The following is a 21,765-nucleotide window of genomic DNA, read 5'->3' on the forward strand; positions in this document are numbered from 1 at the left end:
CGACTAAGGAAAGACAAGACAAGAAATATCTATCTGATGCAAAAGCAATATAGACTATATGCAATAGTTTTTGGTTTTCCTTTCCCCTCAAATCTTCCAGGTTTTAAAAGCTGCCAGGTTCAGCTCAGCTTTCCTTTAAAAAAAAGAATTTATACCCAGTTAGGCCATGACTGAACTTGGATCACTTGATGAATTAGGTTCTTCAGAGGGGTGACAACCGTCGCAGACTTCACCTGATGATGTCTACCTGGCCGAGATGGCTTCTGCACTTGTCCCAGAAACGCTGCGGGGAGTGAAGCAAAGAGAGGGGAAAGGAAGGACCAGGGGTCTGTGGAAGCGTACATCTGGAAGTTTAAGTTAACCTTACCCTACTGCAGAGTTAAGTTAGCACAGCCCCCGTGCAGTTTTGATGACAGGACTTGGCTAGTGCAAAAATAGCTGGCACCAGGTTCAGCTTCTTCCTCTTCTGCTAAACAGTCCTTTCATGCAAAAAGAAATTGACCCCACTGTACTCGGTAACATTTTTATCCTCCCTCCCCTGCAGTTCAGTGGTACGTAAGCAGTAATAAATCCGTATTTAAAGTACTGTTGACTGCTTTAGAACTTCAGCAGTAAAGGAAATAAAGTAAGCACATAAGCATGTAGCCCTTGCGCAGTTAAACATGGCGTCTACTGCTGGGTATAACTAAAAGCATGGTTGACTAAGGAACTAAATAAAACTGTAATGCACTACTGTGTGATTGATATCACATGGATTTTTTTGTAATCTTTGTAAGTGGAAACCAGGAATGGGTGCGCATGTTTGCACAAGACAAATGACAGGAACACACTTATTTTAGCATTCTTACTGCAATCAAAGCACTAGGGACAAGGAGAGAGTCAAAGTATACAAATATGCTTGAGCACTGGAATTTTTATGAAGAAGAAATATTCACTCTCTAATGATATCCATGTAGAGTGGATGCAGTTGGCTTACATTATACCAGCTGAGATGGGTCTGATGATGATGATGCTACGACATGAATAGCTAATAAGAAATGTAACTTGTATTATTTCATGCTCGTATAGTTTCAAAAGAGGTGATACTAGAATGAAGCCAATTCTACACTTTCGTAACCTTCAGCATCTGTTTCTTTTTTCTGTTTGAAAACTTCAAACCTCAAAGAGGTTTTGAGGCCAGCTAGCAGGCAAGTAAATATGCTTTGTCATATCCAATTCAGGATTTTCTTATTCATCATTATAGGTAAAGATCTCTAATGTAAGAGCAGCAACAGTCTAAACCTCCACAGTACCCATCACCCAAATATTTCAAGTACTTTACAAATATTACTAGGTGAATTTGCATTGAACAGTGATATGCGTCTTACCAAAGAGACGCAAAAGCACTGCTGTTATGGATCAAATTTTCGAGAGCGTTGCCAGTCTTATTCTCTGTAGGGTCTTTACACACGGGGCAAGCTCACCATGGTATAACCCTTACCTTACTTTAGTCACGTAGTAAAAGAGCCTCAGACTTCTCAAATACATTTCTGCAAATGCTGTAACAATCTCCTGTTCTCAAAATTCATTAAGACAGCTATGTATTTTCTTTTAAAAAATGTTTTCAGAGAAACAAAGTGAATGCTTGAACTGCTACTTTACCAGAAAGTCCTTTTTGGCTGCATGATTGTGAACGTTTGTAGGTGACTGAAAATGTTTTGAGTCAAACTTAAAAAAGAATGTGGAAATAACCATTAGCGAGCCAGAGGTGCCTGTGCAGATCATAGAGGATATAGAGAGGGATATTAAGAGAGTGCTGCGATTCAGTTGGGAAAGATCAAAGAGAACCAGATAACAGCCAGGGGACATCAGAGTACCATGAAAGTTGCTGAGGATGTAGGAAAAGCCTGCGTAGTGCTGTGGGACAGAAGCGAAGTTGAATAAGATATGTATGTGAAGAAAGGTCCCAGGGTGATACAGAAAACCAGAGGAGACATTGTCATGACAGAGCTGTCTGAGAAAGCCTCACAATGCCACGAGATGCAAGCCTCAGGATGACGATGAAAACCAGAGGAGGCTGAGAATTGCTGGGGACACAAAAGGCAGTCAGCTAACTGACTGACTAAAGTCACCTCACACAAGGGAATGTTACTGAATCGCATCAAGAAGGGCTACAACTGCTGGGTAGAGCTACAAGGATGTTTGAAATAATAAAGTCACAGAGTGTCCAGATTTTATGGGGAATAACACATGCTGCTGGAGATCGGGGACCAATAAAGGTAAATGAAGAAGCAATTAGAAATATGCCAAGGAAAACCACATTATATCACGAAATAGAAAAAAATTAATTGCTAGAGAGCATGAGGGAGAATCTGAAAAATGTTTTCAGCAAAAAGCTCCCCAGCCTCAGGAACCTTCTGGGAGCAGCTGCTGAGCCTGAAGAAGGCTATAGCATGTTAGGGAATGAGAGCGCAACCGTAAGATGCCAGAAACAGTGAAGCAGATTGTGAGTTGAATGACAAATGTGTAAACTGCTGGTTGCTATAAAGGGCCACAGTGTCAGGAAATGTTGGAGCCTGCTGTTCTGCTTCTGGAGGCATCCAGGAAGAATGCGAGTTGAAAGAACACTGTATAGGTTGAATAGCGTCAAGAAACATTGGAGAAGGCCATGAATACCTTTAAGCCTGTTGAGTGGAAGGATCCAGACTAAGGCAGTGAATTACTGGAGTGGTTAGCTATGCAGCCACATAGAAACCAAGGCAAGGCTGTGATCTCCCAAGGGCCCAAGATACCAGGAAAAAGCTCAAGAAAGAATGCCGATTGCCAGGGGGACTGAAGAATCCTGCATATAAACTAGGGACAACTGAAAAGCTGTGAGATCTGTCAGGAAGCACAGGGTAAGGTCACAGACTGGAACAACTCAGATGTCTGGTTTCACCATTTGACTAATAGAAGAAAGATGTGACCCAAGATAATCCTGCCTGCTTCTCTTTTGGAGTGCAGAACAGAATCCCTTTCAGTACTGTCTTAAAGCAACGAATGCTTCCTGCTGAGCAACCAATGCCATGTATGGAAAATAACTATCTATCCTATGTCATTGTATGCGTTTAAACTGGGCCTTGGAAACCACAGGAGACTAGGAGAGGAAAATAATCTCTTTGGGACACGGGAAACTTTTTAAGGGCTAAGTTGTGCTTAGCTCTGTGTGCTGGCGCAGGGAGCCCTTTTGCCCCTCGCAGCACAGTTACACAGCAGGTAGATATCACTGCTCTCTCATCGTGAGTTTGTAAAATACTGATAGAGAAAAACAGTATGGAAAATATGTTTTATTCATGCAACATCTAAGTCCAGAGCACCGGTCCTAAATAGAGTAACGTGGCCAATGTATTTGTAATTCACAGTGCCGGCTGGCTCTGGAGCGATGCCTTGCTGGAGCCTGGGCAGAGCGAGGGCCTCAGCCCCCATCTGGCAACCCGGTTTTGCTGAAGAGACACTCTATGTGAAACCTGCTCCTTGCTGCATGTCTTCCCGGGGGAACCACCATCGGCACCAGCGCTTCAGCAGCGCATCTCCTCCCTCCCTCCAGCACGGCTCAGCCTCGGGAGAGCCCTTCTGCAGCCTGCGTTTGGATGGGGGGGGAAGGGGGAAGAAGACAAAGAGTTATTTTTCGTAAGACCTGCTGCGGAAGGTTGAAAGCAGCCAGGTTTCCAAGCTCTTTCCTTTGTTTGCCTTAGGCCTCTCAATTTCTATATCAGGCTCTGGTTCAGCTTCCATTAGCGCTTCCTCATCAACATCGTTAACAATGGTTTCCTCACTGAGGGTATCACTAGGATTATACTTACTGCCAGAATCCTCTGGCACAAAATCACTGTCTGAGTCAGAGCAGAGAAATAATTAACCCTCATGATACTTCTCTGAGGAACGAACAGAATACCTAGCAAGATTTATGGGGTATCAAATTGATCCTGCTCCTCAGGAGAAAAGCGTCCACAGGCTGAAGGTAGCATTGCCACCGAGGAGCGAGGAGGTTCCTGTGTCAATGCAAGAGACACCTTCACCTCACCTGTAAGTGGCCTGCATTACCTTAATGTAGGTACCTTACATGTCTAAACAGCAAACCACTTGTTTACCGCTCTGGCCCCGGATTAGATCATGGTTTCATTACCAAAAAAAACTATCAGTGTCAACAGATTCTCAGCTTCTGTGAAACTGGTCAGGCTGGAGTCAGGCAGGGCAAGACTATCTGACTCGAAATTACCAGCATTTGATTTGCAAACAGCCTTCAAACACTTCTGATCATAGTCTCAATCTATAAGACTAGATTTATGATTCAACCTACAACTCCAGAAACTGAAATAGAATGGCTAGAAAATTTTCCCCACATATGGAGAAGAGTCTTGCCCCACAGAAGAGAAATAAGCATCAAGATTTACACAAATTTGCATATTTTTGCTGTTTCCAACTCTAGAGACAAGAGTTTTCCTTCCCTCCAAAAAGTAATCAGCCACTTCAGTGGCAGACATTCACAAGCAAAGCTAATTAACTTTCTAAGTCCAGAAGGATCCCCTCCCAAAAGCTGATAATATGTCTCAGTGGGGTAGGAGAAGGATAGCACAGTCCTAGCTGGCTGGGAGGGATCTCTGGAGAAGTACATATCATACAGATTTCTGTCTGCAAAAAACAGTAGTCTGCTAAGATCTGGAAGCCTCAAAATCCTTTCACTTCTGCTGGGAATTTAGTTCAAAGCAGCTGCACGTAAATTTTGCATACCAAATGCTACGCTGGCAAATCTTTCTCATGATTCTTGTTTTTAAATCAACAAGAGTAAACTATATAGAAGAGGAGCTAGCTTTAGGGCAGCCAGATTTACCCTAACTGTTTTAAAATAAAAGTGAAAACAACCCTAAGGAAAAAAAAAAAAGCATTTGAAATATGTATGAGCAGACGCACTGCCCTGCCTCAGCTCTTTGTGCTGCATAAGGGGGACACAGATTGGCTGAATCCTTATAAATAGAGATCTGGTACAGAGATTCCTCAGAAAACATGCAGCTACCGTTCCCAGTTCCTCTCCCTCCCAGGCAGGAGTGGGTAAGAGGCAGGGAGACAAGGAAGGAGGGTCAGCATCAGGCTGGGAATTGCCTGAAGGCCCCTGCTCTTTCTCCAGGCCCAAAAACGATGAGAGCAGTGAATATTTCCTCCTGCGTTCACAGCCCTTGCATATGTGTTTCTGGTATCCGTGCGACCTCTGAACTTCCGCCTCGTCTGAAAGAAGGGGGAACTTTTTCATTTATTCCTGAAGTACCAAGATCACTTCAACCTTTGACTTACTTCATACGCATTAAAAAAAAAAAAAGAGATCAGTAAAAGTTGCTAATGGAGAGAGAAAAACACCTCAGCAAGAATGCAATTGTTAGGACACTTCAAATCTTGTTAGCAGTTATCCCTTCAACATAAAGGCACAGCCCTGGCATGTAATTTATACAGATATTCTCCCTGCCCCCACTCCTACACACTACCTCGATCTCCTTTCATATTTTTAATGTACTCCAAATCTTAAGAAAATGCTAAACTTGCAGATTTGAGGTTAAAATTTCTCTGCAGACTCAAACCAACCAAAGGGCCAGGTAAATGCTTGCAACCTTCGTGACAAGGTTCATAACAGCAGCACCATGTTGGAAGTAAGGAAGCCCTTCCCAGCACAGATCCCAGCTCTTGCGTATGCTTTACGTGGGCCCGCGAGCCCGATAGCTACACAAGCTCTGCATCAGACATCTTTTCTAGAAAGCTGCCATACTGTAGACATCAAAGGAACATGTGTGCTTGCAATTGTTTCAGGAATCGGCAATGCAAATGCCGCGAATCGACTTTGACACTAATTTGAGCATAAGTTGGACCTCTACCTGCACCAACTCTTGACCAAGGACAAACGCTCAAACAGGAGAGCTTGAGGAGCCTGCAGAGGCTTTAGTCTGCTGTGCATTCTCGGCAACAGCTGCTCTGCACAAAGTTTTTCTACTGTTGTAACTGCGGGAAGGGTTATATGGGAAAACAGCTGCACCGCTGTGGCTTCCCAAGTTCTGCCGGCCAGCTGAGCTGCCCAACACGCCTGTGTGTGTGCGCAGCACGGGGCAGCGGCTGCCGTCCTCTTCTGCCTGCAGCTTTGGGGATGGGAGAAGTTGCTGATTCAGATCCACTCCCCCTGCTCAGCCCGTCCTACTTCTTCTTGTGGAAATCACCACCTCTTCAGATCTGCCTGCAGAGTGGCTCGTGCGGACACCCCCTAACCTACTTTGGTCAACCTGAGCCAGACTTAGCTTGAATGGATTAAGTGGGAGGTTTTTGCTAACCCAGTTTGATTGAAGTGTGTTAAGGGGCACTCACACAAGCATCTCTGCAAACACATCATGAGAGGGCATTAATTCCTGGGAAAAGGCAATGACAAGTGGCTGGGACTACGAGCCTCTTTTACTGGCAATGCTAAATCAAGAGTGCACTCGAATGAGGCCGCACAACTTTAGGGACAGGCATGAATTTACTTTGCAAACAGCAAAAGTTACTGTTTCCCACCAGCTGCATGTTGCTGCTCTCACAACAGCACAGGGGGAAGGGGAAGCGTCTTACCCTTTCACTTCAGCGCGAAGTCGGCAGGGTTGACCTGCCAGGAAGGTTCAAGCTTTAGCATTACAGCAGACTGGGAACCGCTCATGTCTTCCTTTCTGCAGGCTGAACTGAGAAGGAGGTAATTTCCATCTGATCTGGGCTGAGACATGTCGTTCAGAATTAGAAGTCAATTTAGTTAAAAGTACCGAAAGCCCTTCCGCCCCAGAGGCAGTTACACTGCTCCGGAGGACTTGGGAAAGTATCGCTATAAGCATCTAATCTCACTTGCCTGTTCTGGTGGTTTGTGCTCTTCAATTACGTCAGCCTGGCAGCATGAACAGCACAGGTAAACCAGCCTTAAGTCACGCCTATCAAATAAAAAGCTTTTCTATTTAAAGATTAATGTAAGAAATCAATGTGCTTCCAGTGTGTGCCAGCAGATGATCTAACCCCATCTTAAGCATGCTCAGAAACTTCACGTAATGGTGATACAAAATCTATGAGCAGTTAATGCTAAGAGTGTCTGTCTGCTTCCAGAGTGCTTCAAATGCCGGTTCATGAGCTGGCTACCAGATGTGTTCTTCTTTTCCCCGAAGGCCATCACGAGGACTGCAATTTCATTCTCAAATCTCAACAGTCAATGTTGTGACAGCATAGAGTCTGCTCTCTAACATATGTCTCTTGCATGACAGCACATTAATTTGAATATGTTATTACGCTGAAGGGACTAAACTGACCGCTTAACAGGAAGGGATGCATCTTTCTAGCTATCAAAAGAGAACAGCTTAACAAGAACGCTGCCAGAACAGCATCCAAAACCGAAAGGGCAGTTTCTATTAAGGCCAGGCTGGCAACACGGCCATACGTAGGGACAGCTCTCTTCCTAGTGTAATGGCTATTGACATGCACATATATAAACTCCCTAACATACAGTCAGATTACATTAGACCATATTAAATTCCAGGGTTTTTTCCTAATGGTTAAAGCAAACTAGAAACAATGCTGCCTTGGGGAAGGTTATGGCTAAAATGTATGGCAAGTGTGGCTCACGGTGTGCCCACGGCTGCGGGCTCCCCTACGGCCCCGACCAGCAACATGTTTGGAGTGTGTTTCCTTTCAAAGGAACAAGGGCACTGGGGAAAAGGAGGGAGGAGAGTAACAGGAACCCAGGTCTCATCCTGACTTGAAGTTGTGACTTGGCTGGGACAGGCACTGGGACAGGGCCCCAGATCCTGCTGTCCACATGCAGCCTTAATTGTCATCAACTGTATTTCAACAATCGAGTCACACCAATATGTAATTACCCTGTTAGGACAGTATGAGTCTGAATCACTCCAGAAGATGCTTGTATGCAAAAGAAATAGAAAATTAGCATTGATGTAATTAACTATGTACGGCTCAGCCTGGCAAAACCCATAGAAAGGAGCAGTATGTTTTCTGCTCCTTCAGGAGCTGTGGAGTGAAAACCTGTGGCTCGGTTTGGCATGTTATAACCCATCCAGGAGCACAAACTGCTTCTGACTGCAGACTCGGTTCTTGTGGGTACTGAAATTCAGAAGCCAGTGAGATGTCAGAGACCTCAGATCTTGCTGTACTTAAGATCTATCTGCATCCTTATGCACATAAATGCCCTTTCAAAAAAAAATAACCCCGCGTAAGTAAAGTTTGCATCAGTACGAATCCCAAGCTGTTTTAGACCATACACACACAAGAATGGAATGTGTAATCACCGTGCCCATGCCTTCTCCTTAACTTCACTGAGGGCTGGGCTGAAGCTATTTTGAAAGAAGTGACTATATCTCCTTCTTTAAGCATTAAGCATTCCTGGCAGCAATAATTGCCTTGTAACTAACTCCTCATTAGCACTCTTTTAGACCTGTATAACTGTGCTGACTTTATGTTGCTCCTGGTCCAAGAACAGGATTATCATCTCAGCACCAAAGTCTGCTCTTAATTAAACTGTTACAGATTAAAAAAAAAAATCCACTAAAATAAATGGAAAGACTCTGGACTTACAGCAGCATAACTGAGATCAGTGTTTGTCCTATTGTTTCCCAACAAATCTATAATTTAGCATGATAATGCACAGTATTCTATACAAAGCTTCTTTTAGCTGGAAAGACCAGCTTGTTTTACCCACCAGTAGTATGTCACGGTGACAGATAATTATTTTAATTAATTTAATACTCTTATCTGAATTCCTTATCCAGGAAAGAAAAACACATTTGCAAATAAGAATATGGCACCTGCTTTAGACTGAATAAAAGCATTAATGTGAAGAACGGGAAACCAAATATCTAACCTTGAGTGATGCTGAGCAGCTGCAACTTCCATGAACTTTGTAGGAGTTGCAAGAACTCAAGATCACCGTGGATGATATTTTAAGATATAATGCAAGGTCTTTTTCTACTGTTTTCTTTCAGTTTGTCATTTATGCAAAAGAAGACACTAGATAAAAAACTAAAGAAATTACCATGTGGAATCCAGATGCCTGAACATAACTATACGAAGCAGAACTTGCAGTGGCAATGCATGTAGAAGCTTGATCAAAGAGAGATCATTAATCATGTACATACAGGTTGGGTGAGGGGGAAAGGCCTGAGGAAAAACCGCATGAAAAATCTTCATCACACAAGTACTTACATTATTGCTTCATAGCTTTTTATGGCCTTAAATCCAAGCTAAAAAAGACATTATCTAAGGTGGTCTAGGGAATATAGCAAGGGTATACAAGGATAGACTGAGGAAAGAGTAAATGAGGTTTTATAGCATTCCAGATTTCACTTACAAGTGATGGAATGGCAGTTAAGACCGCCGGAATGATTTCTTGCGTGGAAGAAAGCAGGAACTCAAGAAAAGAAAGCAAGATAAGTGTGTATGTTTGAGCAGAATTCTTACTAACTACTAAATTATTATTGGCTGGATACCAAACACTCCACACAGTGATAAACAACTGTTCATTTTATTTCGCTAAACAAAAAGCCCATTGAAAGATTTCTACTATTACTGCATTCACTGGAACTCACTTGAAAAATACAGTTTTGGACATACATCAAATACAACTTACAGCTGAATAACTTGCCGTGGTCTAAGTTACTTTTCAAACATGTCAAGAAAATGTTCTGTTCTCCAAGCAAGAGAACAACAGAGCGAAGCAGCACACTAACTGTAGGTATCAGACATTCCCTGAGGCTCAGAAATAGCCTCTCCATTTAATTGCCGAGATTTCAGCAACCGGCCTTGCTTTCTGGGGAGCTGGGGGGGTGGTTTCACATACACCCCCCCCCTTTTTGGTGGAAAGCCAGCAAAAACAGTAGGAATTCCCATATCCTGTCTCTCCACCAAAAAAGGTACATTTTCAACAGCTGTGTCAGTGCAACAGTACATAAGGCCACACAGTAAACTGGAAAAATGAACTGATCTCGGTTAAAAAAATGTGTTACTAAAAACAGTGCTGCTTTTAATCCAAGCATTGGTTTGAACCCCGGCGCAGAGTTACAAACAGCTGTGGCAGCACAACCATGGGGCCATAGGTGGTGGTGGTGGCAGGGAAGAGGAAATCCTTAAGAACTGCAGCCAGGAACAGGCTATGCCGTATTGTGTATCAGGCTGTATATAACTGTCATAGTGACACATCACATTTTCTTCAGAGGTAAGGACAATTATGAAACCCTCTCTCCGTTCCTTGCCCTGGGTACTGCAGTTTGTTACCTTCAAAGTTATGCATATATAATAGATTTAGAAGCTATACACTAAACTGGATCACAGAAATCATCTGGTTAAGGAAAAATAAATGCCAAAATGGGTTTGTTTTCTAATCTTGCTCCACTGCATTAGCTTAACTGAAGAAACTGTGTATTACAGCACTATTGACTGGCCATTGGCAAGCTCTTACCTCTTGTGTCAAATAAAACATAAAGGATCCCAAATATTTGAGTCAAAATTAAAATCCTCTGAAAAGCAACCCTAAGGTGCTTCTGAATGGACAGCCCAAAATTGGGCCTTCTCCTCCAGAAAGAAAATATCCATGTCCCACTTGAAAACCTGTATCCAAATTTGGCGAGCAATGGTTCTGTGAACTGTTATGCGTGTTACAGGGTTTGCACTCCCCCCACCTTTCATTTTCATGTATTTACATTCCCTATGTGTCTGTAAAACACTACCAAAAGCAATACCTACTCCACTGTTACAAATGGCTACCCAAAACCTAAGATAGTGGAGAAGCACTCCCTCCAGGTTAGGTTCTGTGTTTGGGATAATTGCTTTAGGCTCTGTCAGTACCTCTACCACCTTTATTCAGAGCTGTTGATTATCAGCCTCTCTGAAAGACAACTCTTAGGTTTCTGAAGCTGGGTTCTCAGACACAGCAGCTTCTAAACTCTGTGAGCAGCTCTGGAAAGAAAAAAAAAAAGTCTTAAGTCTTTCCACTATTCATAGCCTCCACTCATTGGTGCAAAGCCCTTTAAGAGAATTGTTTAGACCACGTAACACCCACAAGTCGCAATTTATTAAAGTTTGGCAGTGTAATCACTGCAGACTTTTTCAGAGTTGATCCCCACAGTAACAATTATTTTCTGCTTTACTGACTCAGGGAAATTCATTCTAGTTTTTCTCCCCTTACCTCCCATCCACCCTTTTATTTCTATGCCATGTTTCTTCATTCTCCCTTGTGCCTATTGTGCCTTTTGTGGTCAAAAAACCTACAGCTAGTATTTCCCCATGTTGCTAGTGGAGACTGGAACGGCCTGCATAATTTGTCCTCTTACATGCAGATCTGCCCTAAACGTTCCAGTTTGTTTGGCCACAGTGTTGAGGTTTGCTCAGTTCAGTAAAACAAACTTAAAGTTGTGAGTCATTATCAGGAGCTTCTGGGTTTTCAGCGCGTCCCCATGAAATAGAGAAGAGAGGCCTGCGATTTTTACGTGTTTATTGTAATCGCAGCAGTTACACAAGCTGTGTAACACAGTCAGAGCTTAGGACTGTGGCTGGCTGCAATCTTTGTGCAATTAAGGAACAAGAATCACAGGTCACTAAAGGAAATGAGATTTTAAAATGTAACAGGAGAAATCGTGGAATTTTTTTTTTCCCTCCCTCATTTCTCTTTTGGAATGAATTCCAGTCGGTTTTATGTAAATGCTTTACACACACACAGAGATATATTTGAAAAGCAGGGTTCCCCAAGATCTTTATAACTTCATAACTTTCGGTCTCTTCCTGAAACCAGCAGCTTTACTCCCAGTGCCAAGCTGAGCCTCAGCACCCCTCCGAAACGACTGCGGCTGCCCCAGCAGCCCAGAGAAGCCAGCGAGCTGCTCCTAAATACCCTTTTTGTTCAACATGGAGCCACCCTCCACCTTAACAAAGGGCCTTCCAGCCTGGGAAAACCTGGACGAGACTCATTAGTAAAAGCAAGCCGAGCTAACAGCACACTCGAGGCCCTCTCGCCCGCCTGGCGGGGTTCGCCTTCGGCCCTGCCCTCACCTCCCGCCGGGCCCTCCTGGCCAGGCCAGGCCGGGCCGGGCCGGGCCTCTCGCCCCCACGCTGGCCCACCCGCGCCCCCAAACTCCCCGTGGGCCTCAAACCGGGACGCTGGCGCGGAGACGGCCCGCACCTGGCCTGGCAGAGCCCCGCAGGAGCCGCCCCCGCGGAGCGCCCAGCCCCAAGCGGGCGGGCTGCCCCTCCGCCGGCCGCGGGGCTCGAACCCGCGACGCCCGCCCGCCCGGCTGCCAGCCCGCGCCGCTCCGGTGCGGCGGCGCAGCCACCAATGGGAGCCTTCACCTCCGCTGTGGGCGGGGAGGTGCCCGCCGGCATCCCGCCGCGCCTGGCGGGGTCGCTGTGGCAACCGCGCCGCCCTCCGGGCTGCCCTCTCTGCGCCGCCCGCGCGGCCCAGAATCTCCGAGTCATCCGCTTCGCGATTGGGCGACGATTTCCCGCCGGCCAATGGGAGGTGCCGGCTTGCCGTGACGCAGCGCCCGCCTTCGGCGCCATCTTGCCGCCGGCGGGGGGAGCCGAGCACCGCGCCGCGCCGCGCCGGCCCCGCCATGCCGCACTACCAGGCCTGGGAGGAGTTCACGCGCGCCGCCGAGAAGCTCTACCTCGCCGACCCCATGAAGGTGGGGTGGGGGCCCGGGCCGAGAGGCCTCGCGGGCGGGCGGGAGGAACGGACGGACGGGCCTCCGCCGCCCGCGGTAGGCCCCGGGGAGGTGCGGCTCTGGGGTGAGGTGGTGGGCGCCGGCGCTCTCGCTTCGTGTTCTCTAGCCGCCCGAGGAGGCAGACGGGGCCCTGAGCCTCGCCGGGCCGCGGAGCCGCTGCGGCGTCTCGCAGGGGCTGCAGCTGGGCCGCACCCGGCGGGAGCACCCGAAGGCGGCCCTGGCTGTGCGTGGCGGGGGCGCCCGGCGCTGACCGGTTGGAGGGGTTTCCCGAGGTGTAGTGCAGGTGGCTTGCATGGGGGGGACGAGAAGCAGCAGCGAGGAGGGGGGGGTTACTCGGTGGTGTCGCACCTGACCTTCCTTTTCCACGAAGTGGGAGAAAGTTCTCATTTAACAGCCTAAAAACGTACGCGGGGGACGGCGTTCAGGCGCTGTTGTCAGCGACATGCGTGAACCTCGAGAACCCAACTTCAGAGACCTTGTGCTTATTTGCAGTGTACCTGTGTGTTAGAAACCGGCATTAAAAGAGTTCTGTTCAACGAAGAGCGTGTTGAGAGTTGGTTTATTTTATGACTTTACAACATATAAGACCGTATCATTTGAATTTGTGTTCCTAAAATGTTGAAAGAAAGCATTCATTAGTTCTTATATTGCTTTGTTGCCTGCAGTGTCACTTCAGACTGGAAGGTGTTAGCTTGCTAAGGAATACTTGTTTTAGGAATTAACTTATTGGGTTATGGCTGCTTTTTATTTCTGGTAACTCTTTTGGGAGTATAGTTTGTGCAAACGTTAAAAGCAACTTCAGTCTTCAGAATTAGCGTTGCGTTTTAGCTAAGGAGTAGCACAGAAGGTAACGTGGAACTCCTATGCCTGAGAAAACTTCTGTAAGAAAGGCCTAGTTTTCTTTGCCAAAAACAGAGGACACATAGAAACCTTCAGAAGTAGCGTTTAACGTCTGTCTTTAGCATAGCTGACCACTTCATATGCAATTGTCGCCTATCTACTGATAATAAAATAAATTGTTCTGTTTTACCTTCTTACGCTCTGTAATATTAAATGAAAGCGTTTGGGAGGGATGTTACTGCAGCCAGGAGTTGCTCTTCCCTTTTCTTAAGGGACGTCCAAAGGCAATCTCTTCCCATCCATGGCAATGAACTTCTCTATTTATGAAGGAGTTTACATAGGCCCCAGGGTCACAACACGAGTACCCTGCTTTTAATTTGCTGGAGAATTAGCCTGAGAAGCTTTTGTATGTAATTGGGCTTGTCAGGAAACTGAAGGAATAACAAGAATCGTGGGAGATGTTCTTTGTGGGCTGGTGAGGCTAGGTAGTAAGTGGTCTTGCCTTTTGCGGGAGTGAGTTATCTTTCGAGTCCATGGCTGCTGCTTGTGGGAGCCCCTCTTGTGCTTTTGGGCCTGCTCAGTCGAGAGATGTACTGTTACACAGCTCTTGTGGTGGGAAGATGACAGTTTGTTAAACATGAAGGGTAAATCTGACAAGATCCATCTTGGAGCGGGAATTTCAAAATATATTTTGTAGTCAAGGAGGTTGTTGACCATTAGCACAGCTCACTCTGTACAACAAAGATCTGTTTATAGTGTGAGTTCAGAATGTTCTGAAGAGGACGCCTTGTTTTGTTTCTAGTTCCTGATGCTAGCTGAGACTAGAAACAATAGATATGAAGTCTCCGTGGCCAGTTCTGCATTCAGGAGGAAGCATTTAATGCTCAGTCAGTTGCTGAGGATGTTGATTTTTATCACCGTGACTTTGAGAGCTTTGGTGATTTGAGAGTCCAGAGACTGCGGACAGGTTAAAACTCAGGGCAGGTGACTACAGTAGTAACTATTTTAGTGAGAAGTTGAATGGTTGCTTTCAGACTTCAAATTTAGCCTTATTGAGTCTTGAAAGCAATTTAATTTGCAAGAACTCTCTTCAGTCTTCTGATTTTAGTTACTCTAAAAGTGTTATTCTTGCACCATCCCTTTCCAGATGCAAAACATCAGAACACTTCAAATCTGTATGTAGGCTTCAGTGCAGCTATTGAATTAACTGTAGTGACTGGAAATACAACTTTTTGAGATAATAGTTCAGGTACCGTAGAAGAAAAAGCAGTAATGTTGAGATTACTGCACTCAGTTAATAGCTTTCAGGTCTTCATGTAGAACTTTCTAAGTGTTTCAAGTCTACAAACACACGTTTCCATTTAGTTTTTGTGAAGTGTGATATACGATGAGGGAGTGTCTTGTATTGACGTGACTCTCGTAGTTTATCTTACCTGTCACTGAGGTCCCTGTGACTGTTATTGCTGTATTTATAGTGGGCTTGAATATGCCCAGTGTTGAGCTTCCTGATGCTATTACAATAGCAGCTTAATATGTTAGGCAGGGAAATGTGATGGTTCAACTTCCAAACCATCCTGGCTGTAGGATTAGTGGCCAGCAGAGCTGAGGAGCATCACAGAGGTGGTGAAAATGTGAAGCAGTACATAATTCTAATAAGAGGCAGTCTGGATTTCGGCAGATTTCCTTCAGATACGTTTGAGAATTGTTACCTGTAGGTGCTAATTCATAAAATGTTTGTCATTTCAGGTGCGGGTTGTTCTCAAATACCGACATTGTGATGGGAACCTCTGTATCAAAGTAACGGATGATGTAGCTGTAAGTACAGAATATATTCCCCTTCCAGGGCTTATTGTACCTCTCACTGACTTGCATTTTGCTGTCAGTCAGTTTGTGAACTTTTAGCTATTGCCTTGAGAGTGCCTGATGGTTTTCTAAAAACTTGTTGTGCCCAAGTGTCTAAAAACTGTGTCTGAGACTGACGTTAACCTGTGGTTCAACTCTGCACAGTCCATGAAAATTTCTGATGCTTCAGTGTTCTTTATGGGTGTCAACATAATTAGTTTGGGGTTCCATGAAAACAAGCACTACAAAAATCTTGGACTCTCTGTCTATCTGAGAATGCTTCATGGAACTACACTGGCAGCTTCTGCTAAGTATTTCAGGAGCATCTTCACACAGATGTGTTTACTGATGTGAGTGTGGTCCTCCTAATTTGTTCAGAGTGGCGACAGCTTCCAAGCATAGGTTAAGCTCCTTATTTGTGATTATGAGACGGTGGAGTGCTGTCAGACTGAACGACAAGATTTGCTTGCAGTTCAGAGATCCCATCTTCTGAAATACCGTTATGGTGTCAGGTATGCATTCAGTAAAAACTGTGGTACATAGGCACAACATGGAATTCTGCAGTGTCCTTCCAAGAGTTGCTGCACAAGGAGGTGGAGCAGCTGTGCTTATGGGTTGCCCTTGTTCTGAATAGTCTGGGAGGATGCTTAGAAGCATGTGTGGGGCTAGGATGTGAGATGGTGGGCAGCAGGTAGAAATGCCTCAGCATGCATCGGCGTATGCACGCTGATGTGCATGCCAGCGACAGGTTCTTGGTGCTAGTGATGTTATAGCCAAGTTCTTGTTGTTCTGCAGTCCAGAGTAAGAAACAGTCTGCCCTTCTCTTATCTTCAGATTTGGAAAAACCAGATTTCTTTCCAGGAAAAGTAGCCTGGCATTGGTATTTCCAATAGCTGGGAGAGATGTGACACTCCAGTAGTGACACCTTCTTGATAGGGTAATGGGGCTTAGTGTGGGTGAGATGTTGAGTGTGGGGCATTGATAACAGGGGGAGCAAAAGGCGATTAAATTTAAGTCGTCCACAGGGGAAGGTTGGAGTCAGGTGATTCATGAACTTGGAGTGTTTTCAGTGTCAGGCCTTCTTACCTGCTTCCAGTCATGGGAAGCTGGTACACCGGGGGGAGCAAGGGATTGGGTTGGTTTTGTGGTTTTGGTTTGGGTTTTTTTTCTAAAGGTGGGAAGGGAAGTTTTCCTTGCTGCTAACTGTAGAACTAGTACAGCTGAAGGAAAAAATAAACTCTTTTCTACTGTTTGTTTCTGAATTAAAATAGAAATTTAATGCTGGCAAAAGTTGCCGTGTTGACAGTACTGAAGAGTGGAGCATTCTGGGTTTTTTCATTGTTAAATCAGCCTGGGCAGTCATACTCATGCTGTACTGGTGTAAGGAATTACTTAGTCTGCAAAAAAAACCTAAGCAGTCTTTCTGTGATAATTCACTGGCATATTACTCTTGTTCTTTTTGCATTTACAGGCTTGTCACATGAAGGAGTTCCTTTTGATCTTAATCAGATGTTATGTTCCTTATTTAGGACTGTCTTAGAAACAGATTTTGCTTGGGGAAGGGGATCCTCTTCAGTGGGAAATACTGAACTGATTTTATGTCAGTGGCAGTGTAACATTAAGGACTGTGAAAGGCAAAATAAACTTGCCTTCAGAATATAAAGAATAGGACAGTAATTTCAGGTTTAAAATCTGCTTCTATTTTTAGACAACACAAGGGTGTCTTTAAAGACAGCTTTAAACCCCATGTTTTAGCACCATTTTTGAGAGAGAAGAAACTAGGATAAATTGTGAGCTTCCCTATTTTCAAAATGGAAGGCATGAGCCTTTCAGAGAAATGTAAATGTAAACACAGATGTGTGTATTTTAAAACAGGGTGGGTATGTGTTGGTGCTGCCTCATGGTAACAACATGCCACAAATGAACATTTAAGTACTTACCTTGTTTTGTGTCTTCCAAGCACAAATTTGTTGCAACTGTAAACAGGATAAAAACAGTTCAGCGAAATCTGATATTAAGCAACTTTCTCTTACAGTGTTTGCTGTATAGAACAGACCAGGCGCAAGACGTAAAGAAGATCGAGAAATTCCACAGTCAGCTAATGCGACTCATGGTGGCTAAGGAATCCCGCAGTGCTGCCATGGAAACAGACTGAATTGCTGAAAATAAAATGAGTGCTCCGGTCATATTTCACTGGAAGAAAATATCTCTTGGATTAGAACGAATACAGGGACAGGAGATGCTTTTATGTACTGAAGTGGACTGATGACAAGTCTGAAGCATTTCCCCCGCCCCAGACTCTGCTTTGGAAAACCAGGAAAATAAATGCTTTCAATTGAAAGCTTATATTTATTTTTGGGAATCGAACAAGAAAGTAATTCTTACACATTGGGTATGCTAAGAAGACAAGTAAATATTTTAAATCTACAGTACTTCAGTCTGAATTTGATGGGCCACAAGCATATTTCTGGAAAGTTAAATTTCATATAGATTTCATTGTGTTCATACCTTATGCTGGTGTATTCTCATAGTGAGAAGGTTTATTAATCTGACTAATACTGTAGCATGATGACTGGATCTAATAAATATTTACATAAATTATATACATCAGTGGGGTTTAGAAGAATGGATGTTTTCTGAACTGAAATGTTAAAACTGCCAATCTGTATTAGCACTGTCACTAGCAAGATTTTAGCTTTTAGTATTGATCTTGGTCATAAGCTGTGCAGCTTTATCTGTGATGCAGTTTGTAGAACTGTTACATGGGCTAAATAATTAAACATCTGTATTTTAAAACTGAAAGTAAAACTTTGCTTGAGTATTGCTAGAGATGATGAGAAACTGGGAGTTTCTTTTCTGCTTATGCAAATATTGCTATTAAAAAAAATATGTGGCTTTTTCCAGTACTTGAACTATTTTATACTAGCAGGGGGGACCTTTCCCATCCTTGCTTCAGGCAAAGTTGAAGTATGTCAGCAAGACAAATTCTAGAAGCTCTTGCCTATTATGTTAATAGAAAAATGCAACCAAACACTATCCAGATTCCTTCTTTTAGCAGCTTGCTAACTGTGCATTTTCAAACGTCACATGTGGCAGATGGATGTCAGCCAACTCAATAAATGGATGAAAACCAGCTTAATAAATACTTAAATACCACTGTCAAAAATAGACCAATGCTCCTGTGGCTTAGACTTGTTTCTCATTGTTACCTCTGATAGGGTGATGGAAGCCTTAATTGTCTTTTGCGAAGGCTTTTTGCTTGAGAACTCAGTAGCTGAAATTGATACTTGCTTTGACTAGATCTTGCATACATAAAACCAGATGGATTTTTTTAGTGTAATTATGCTATTGGTGTAACTAGGCTTTTCCAGGACTGATGTTTTGGGTTAAACCAAGCCACAAAAGTAAAGCAAAGGCATACAAGGACTTGTCTGTAGTGGCATTTATATATAACAAATATTTAATATTACTTAAAGAGCTACCTGCTGTCACTTACATGAAAATAATTGAGCTACTCAGAAGCAGTGGAGTTCCCTTCTTGCCAAGGGCTCAGAAAAAAACCCAGGCTTAAATATTGCATTAGAGTACCCTTTCAGCTGAACGTATAATGTTGCATATTGTTGGAAAATACTGCAGTGCTAAATTCCCAGTGGCTGCTCAAATTCTGTTCTACAGGAGCGACTAGTACATATGTAACATTTTTCTTTTTGTATTGGCTTTTGAAATACAAATAAATGCAGAGAGAAGGCTAAACTTTGTTCATAGTTAAACTTTAATAAGAAGTATAATGCTGAAAGTTTTCTTGGATGCTCCAAATTATTATCTTACTATTTGCAATATAGTATATTAAGCAGTTAAACAATTTTTGTCTAAAAGTGTTCTGCAGTATGAATGATTGCTACACAAAGTCGTACGAGCAAAGATTTAAGCTGTTAAATTGGCAGGTGAAAAGGCTGCAGTTACTTCAGTGTAATTTTTGGACATCTCTTACAAATTGGTTTGGCATGTAGATGTCTTCTGTGAGCTGAGGTACAGAAAGTGGTATTTGCTCGTGCATGGAGGATAAAAGTAGAGAGACAAAGAAGACTGTAGACAGACTTGGTGTACCAAGTGGCTGAAAGGCTTAAGCTATATACTTTAGCAGGTTTTAGAGGGGGGCAATTACAGTACTATATATTAGAGTAGCAGTTGTCAAGGAAAAGAGGCAGGGAAATGGATTTCTAGTTTTCTAAATTAAGAAATTATTTCTGTAAAACCATAAGGAAATATTAATGCTACTTTTGTAAGAGCATGTGTTGTTAAGCTTGTTTTCCATATACTCACAGAAACACTACAGTGGTTCTGTGCATTTGTAATACACAAGACTACCGATAAAGCTACTGCTTAAAAAAAAAAAAAAAAAGCTTTTGGAAACTTCCTTAGAAAAAGACAAGTGCTTCTTGACTTTGTCCTGGAATTTTCAGCAACTTCAATACTGTGTTCATTGGGGTGGTAGAAAAGCTGTGAACTCAAAGCTCTGCATATTCTTGCTTATACTCTTGTTGAGAGTGTGCGTGTGTGCATATGTACACTGATGACTTTCCTAATAAACTTTCAATTAGTTAGTCCATCATATTGCCAACTACTTGAATGTGTCTACTGGTATGTGATGAAAAAAATCAGCTTAATATGGCTGCTGCACCAAAGGGGTGGTTGAATGCATTGCAGGTGAAGCACTGAATTTGGCAGCCTAGCATGTCAGCAAATGCTTCTGATCACCAGCTAGAAGTTTGTGCCAATTACAGGCTGCAAACAAGGCCCTCAGGAGGAGGTAGGCAACTGTGCAGTTATAGACAGGTAACCTTTGCAGGAGAAGTTGAATGATTAAAAAAAAAAGGACGTTTTCCCTTGCTATAGCTAATTTTGTTGCTGCATGTTGGTTATCTTCAGTAATTGTTCTGTTTTGTGAGAACAGTTTAATAAAGATTATGGGTCTTGTTATTGTACAAAGAAATTGGATTAGTTTACCCATGGAATTTATTCTGTTTTTCTGGTGTTCTCACTTCCTGGATTCTCTGAGTGTCTTGATTTCAATTCTTCCTTTGTGCACAGCACTTAAGCTGACTTTGTGTCTGAGCTCTCTCTTACCTGCAACTTCATCACTTCTGTTTTCCTTTAGGGGTTTTAACCCTGAGCTTCTCTGTGTGTAGTCTGTTCTGTAAGTGCTTCTGGATTACAGGAAGATCCTGAAATTATCTGTAGAAGTGAGAATTTTGCTCACAGGTCTTTGTTTTAGAGATCCTCATGAAAGAGGCCTTTGTTTCCACCAAAGTCCTGACCTAACGCTTTTAGGAGTGACAGATTTATTCTGGAAAAGTGGATGCTTTGGTGCCTGAGTCTGTCAAAAAGGAAAATGGAACTGAAGCCAAGCAGGTGCTTTTAAAAATGTTTTAACTTGTCAAAATAATTATATTTCATCTCGGTAAGTTCCTTCCTGCAGTATAAAAGTGAGTTACATTCAACATTTTTCTGTAATAAATGTGAAGAACCCCTGTTTTCTGCCAGATGTGGTCAGTAAGACTCAGATGATCGCTTACTACCATAGGTTGATCTTAAAGGATTACCTCGTCTGGAAGGTGTGTTAGCCCTCTTGCTATAGGCAGAACAAATCCTCTCACTTAATTCATCTTAAGGATGGTAACACGCTGTTGTCCCCCAATGCACCTGTGCTTTTTTCACTGCTGTTCCTGGCTTAGGGGAAGATAAAATTGTAACACAGAAATGATGCTGTAACCACATTTTAAATTAAGTTTGGGATCTAAAGTGGAAAAACAAATATATAGCAAATAGGTGGGGTTTTTCTGTATAACTTACTCTCATCTAGAATGCAGATTCTGCACAAGTCCAACTTCCTTCAAGAGTCTGTGAGCATTAGGGGGTGACCTTAGGGAGTAGGAGCTTAGCTGAAAACAGTATTCTTTGTACATTCAGGTATTCTTTTACCTCTGTGCTGAGGTAAATTTTAAATTTAACTGACTGAAACAAAGCTCTTTTGGTCAAGCATATCTAAAGAGTCTTCTTGTGAAGATCCTTTAAGAAAGGTATCTGGTAACTTTTTTAAAAAAGGAAACTAGTCTATGAAGTACTACATCTAGATTTTGCTTAAGTGAACAGTGATTTGCTTTTCAAGACATGGGAATGTCTATTCTGAAAAGCTGATACCACTTTAAAGGTAGATGCTGCATGACTTACACAACTGTTTATAAAGATTTTATCTTTTACAAAGGCTTTGAGAGTTCAAGGACTGGTATTTAAATACAGGCAAGAGCTGAATTGTCTTTGTTGCTGGGGATGACATAAAAACACGCCTTTC

At 43.3% G+C, this 21,765-nt stretch overlaps 1 protein-coding gene across 2 annotated transcripts; it reads left to right on the top strand.

Annotated features, from left to right (window-relative positions):
- The first annotated feature begins 12,484 nt into the window (after positions 1-12,484).
- On the top strand, positions 12,485-20,411 carry SRP9 (signal recognition particle 9). 2 transcript variants are annotated; one of them, XM_072857029.1, is made up of 3 exons: positions 12,485-12,767; positions 15,318-15,386; positions 17,449-20,411. In XM_072857029.1, the coding sequence occupies exons 1-3, from the start codon at positions 12,621-12,623 to the stop codon at positions 17,566-17,568; spliced, it is 336 nt and encodes a 111-aa protein (XP_072713130.1). In that variant the 5' UTR covers positions 12,485-12,620; the 3' UTR covers positions 17,569-20,411. The 2 variants fall into 2 exon arrangements, with proteins under 2 accessions (XP_072713130.1, XP_072713131.1); XM_072857030.1 differs by having other exon boundaries at positions 12,535-12,692.
- Positions 20,412-21,765: the final 1,354 nt, after the last annotated feature.

The sequence above is a fragment of the Ciconia boyciana genome, chromosome 3, assembly GCF_034638445.1.
Source record: "Ciconia boyciana chromosome 3, ASM3463844v1, whole genome shotgun sequence".
Classification (NCBI taxonomy): Eukaryota; Metazoa; Chordata; class Aves; order Ciconiiformes; family Ciconiidae; genus Ciconia; species Ciconia boyciana.

Bases quoted from the DNA above. Each gene is read 5' to 3' on its own strand.
- SRP9 (XM_072857029.1), top strand. From the start codon at position 12,621: ATGCCGCACTACCAGGCCTGGGAGGAGTTCACGCGCGCCGCCGAGAAG. The intron at 12,768-15,317 runs GTAGGCCCCGGG...TTGTCATTTCAG, and splicing joins ACGGGCCTCCGCCGCCCGCG to GTGCGGGTTGTTCTCAAATA. The intron at 15,387-17,448 runs GTAAGTACAGAA...TTTCTCTTACAG, and splicing joins AAGTAACGGATGATGTAGCT to TGTTTGCTGTATAGAACAGA.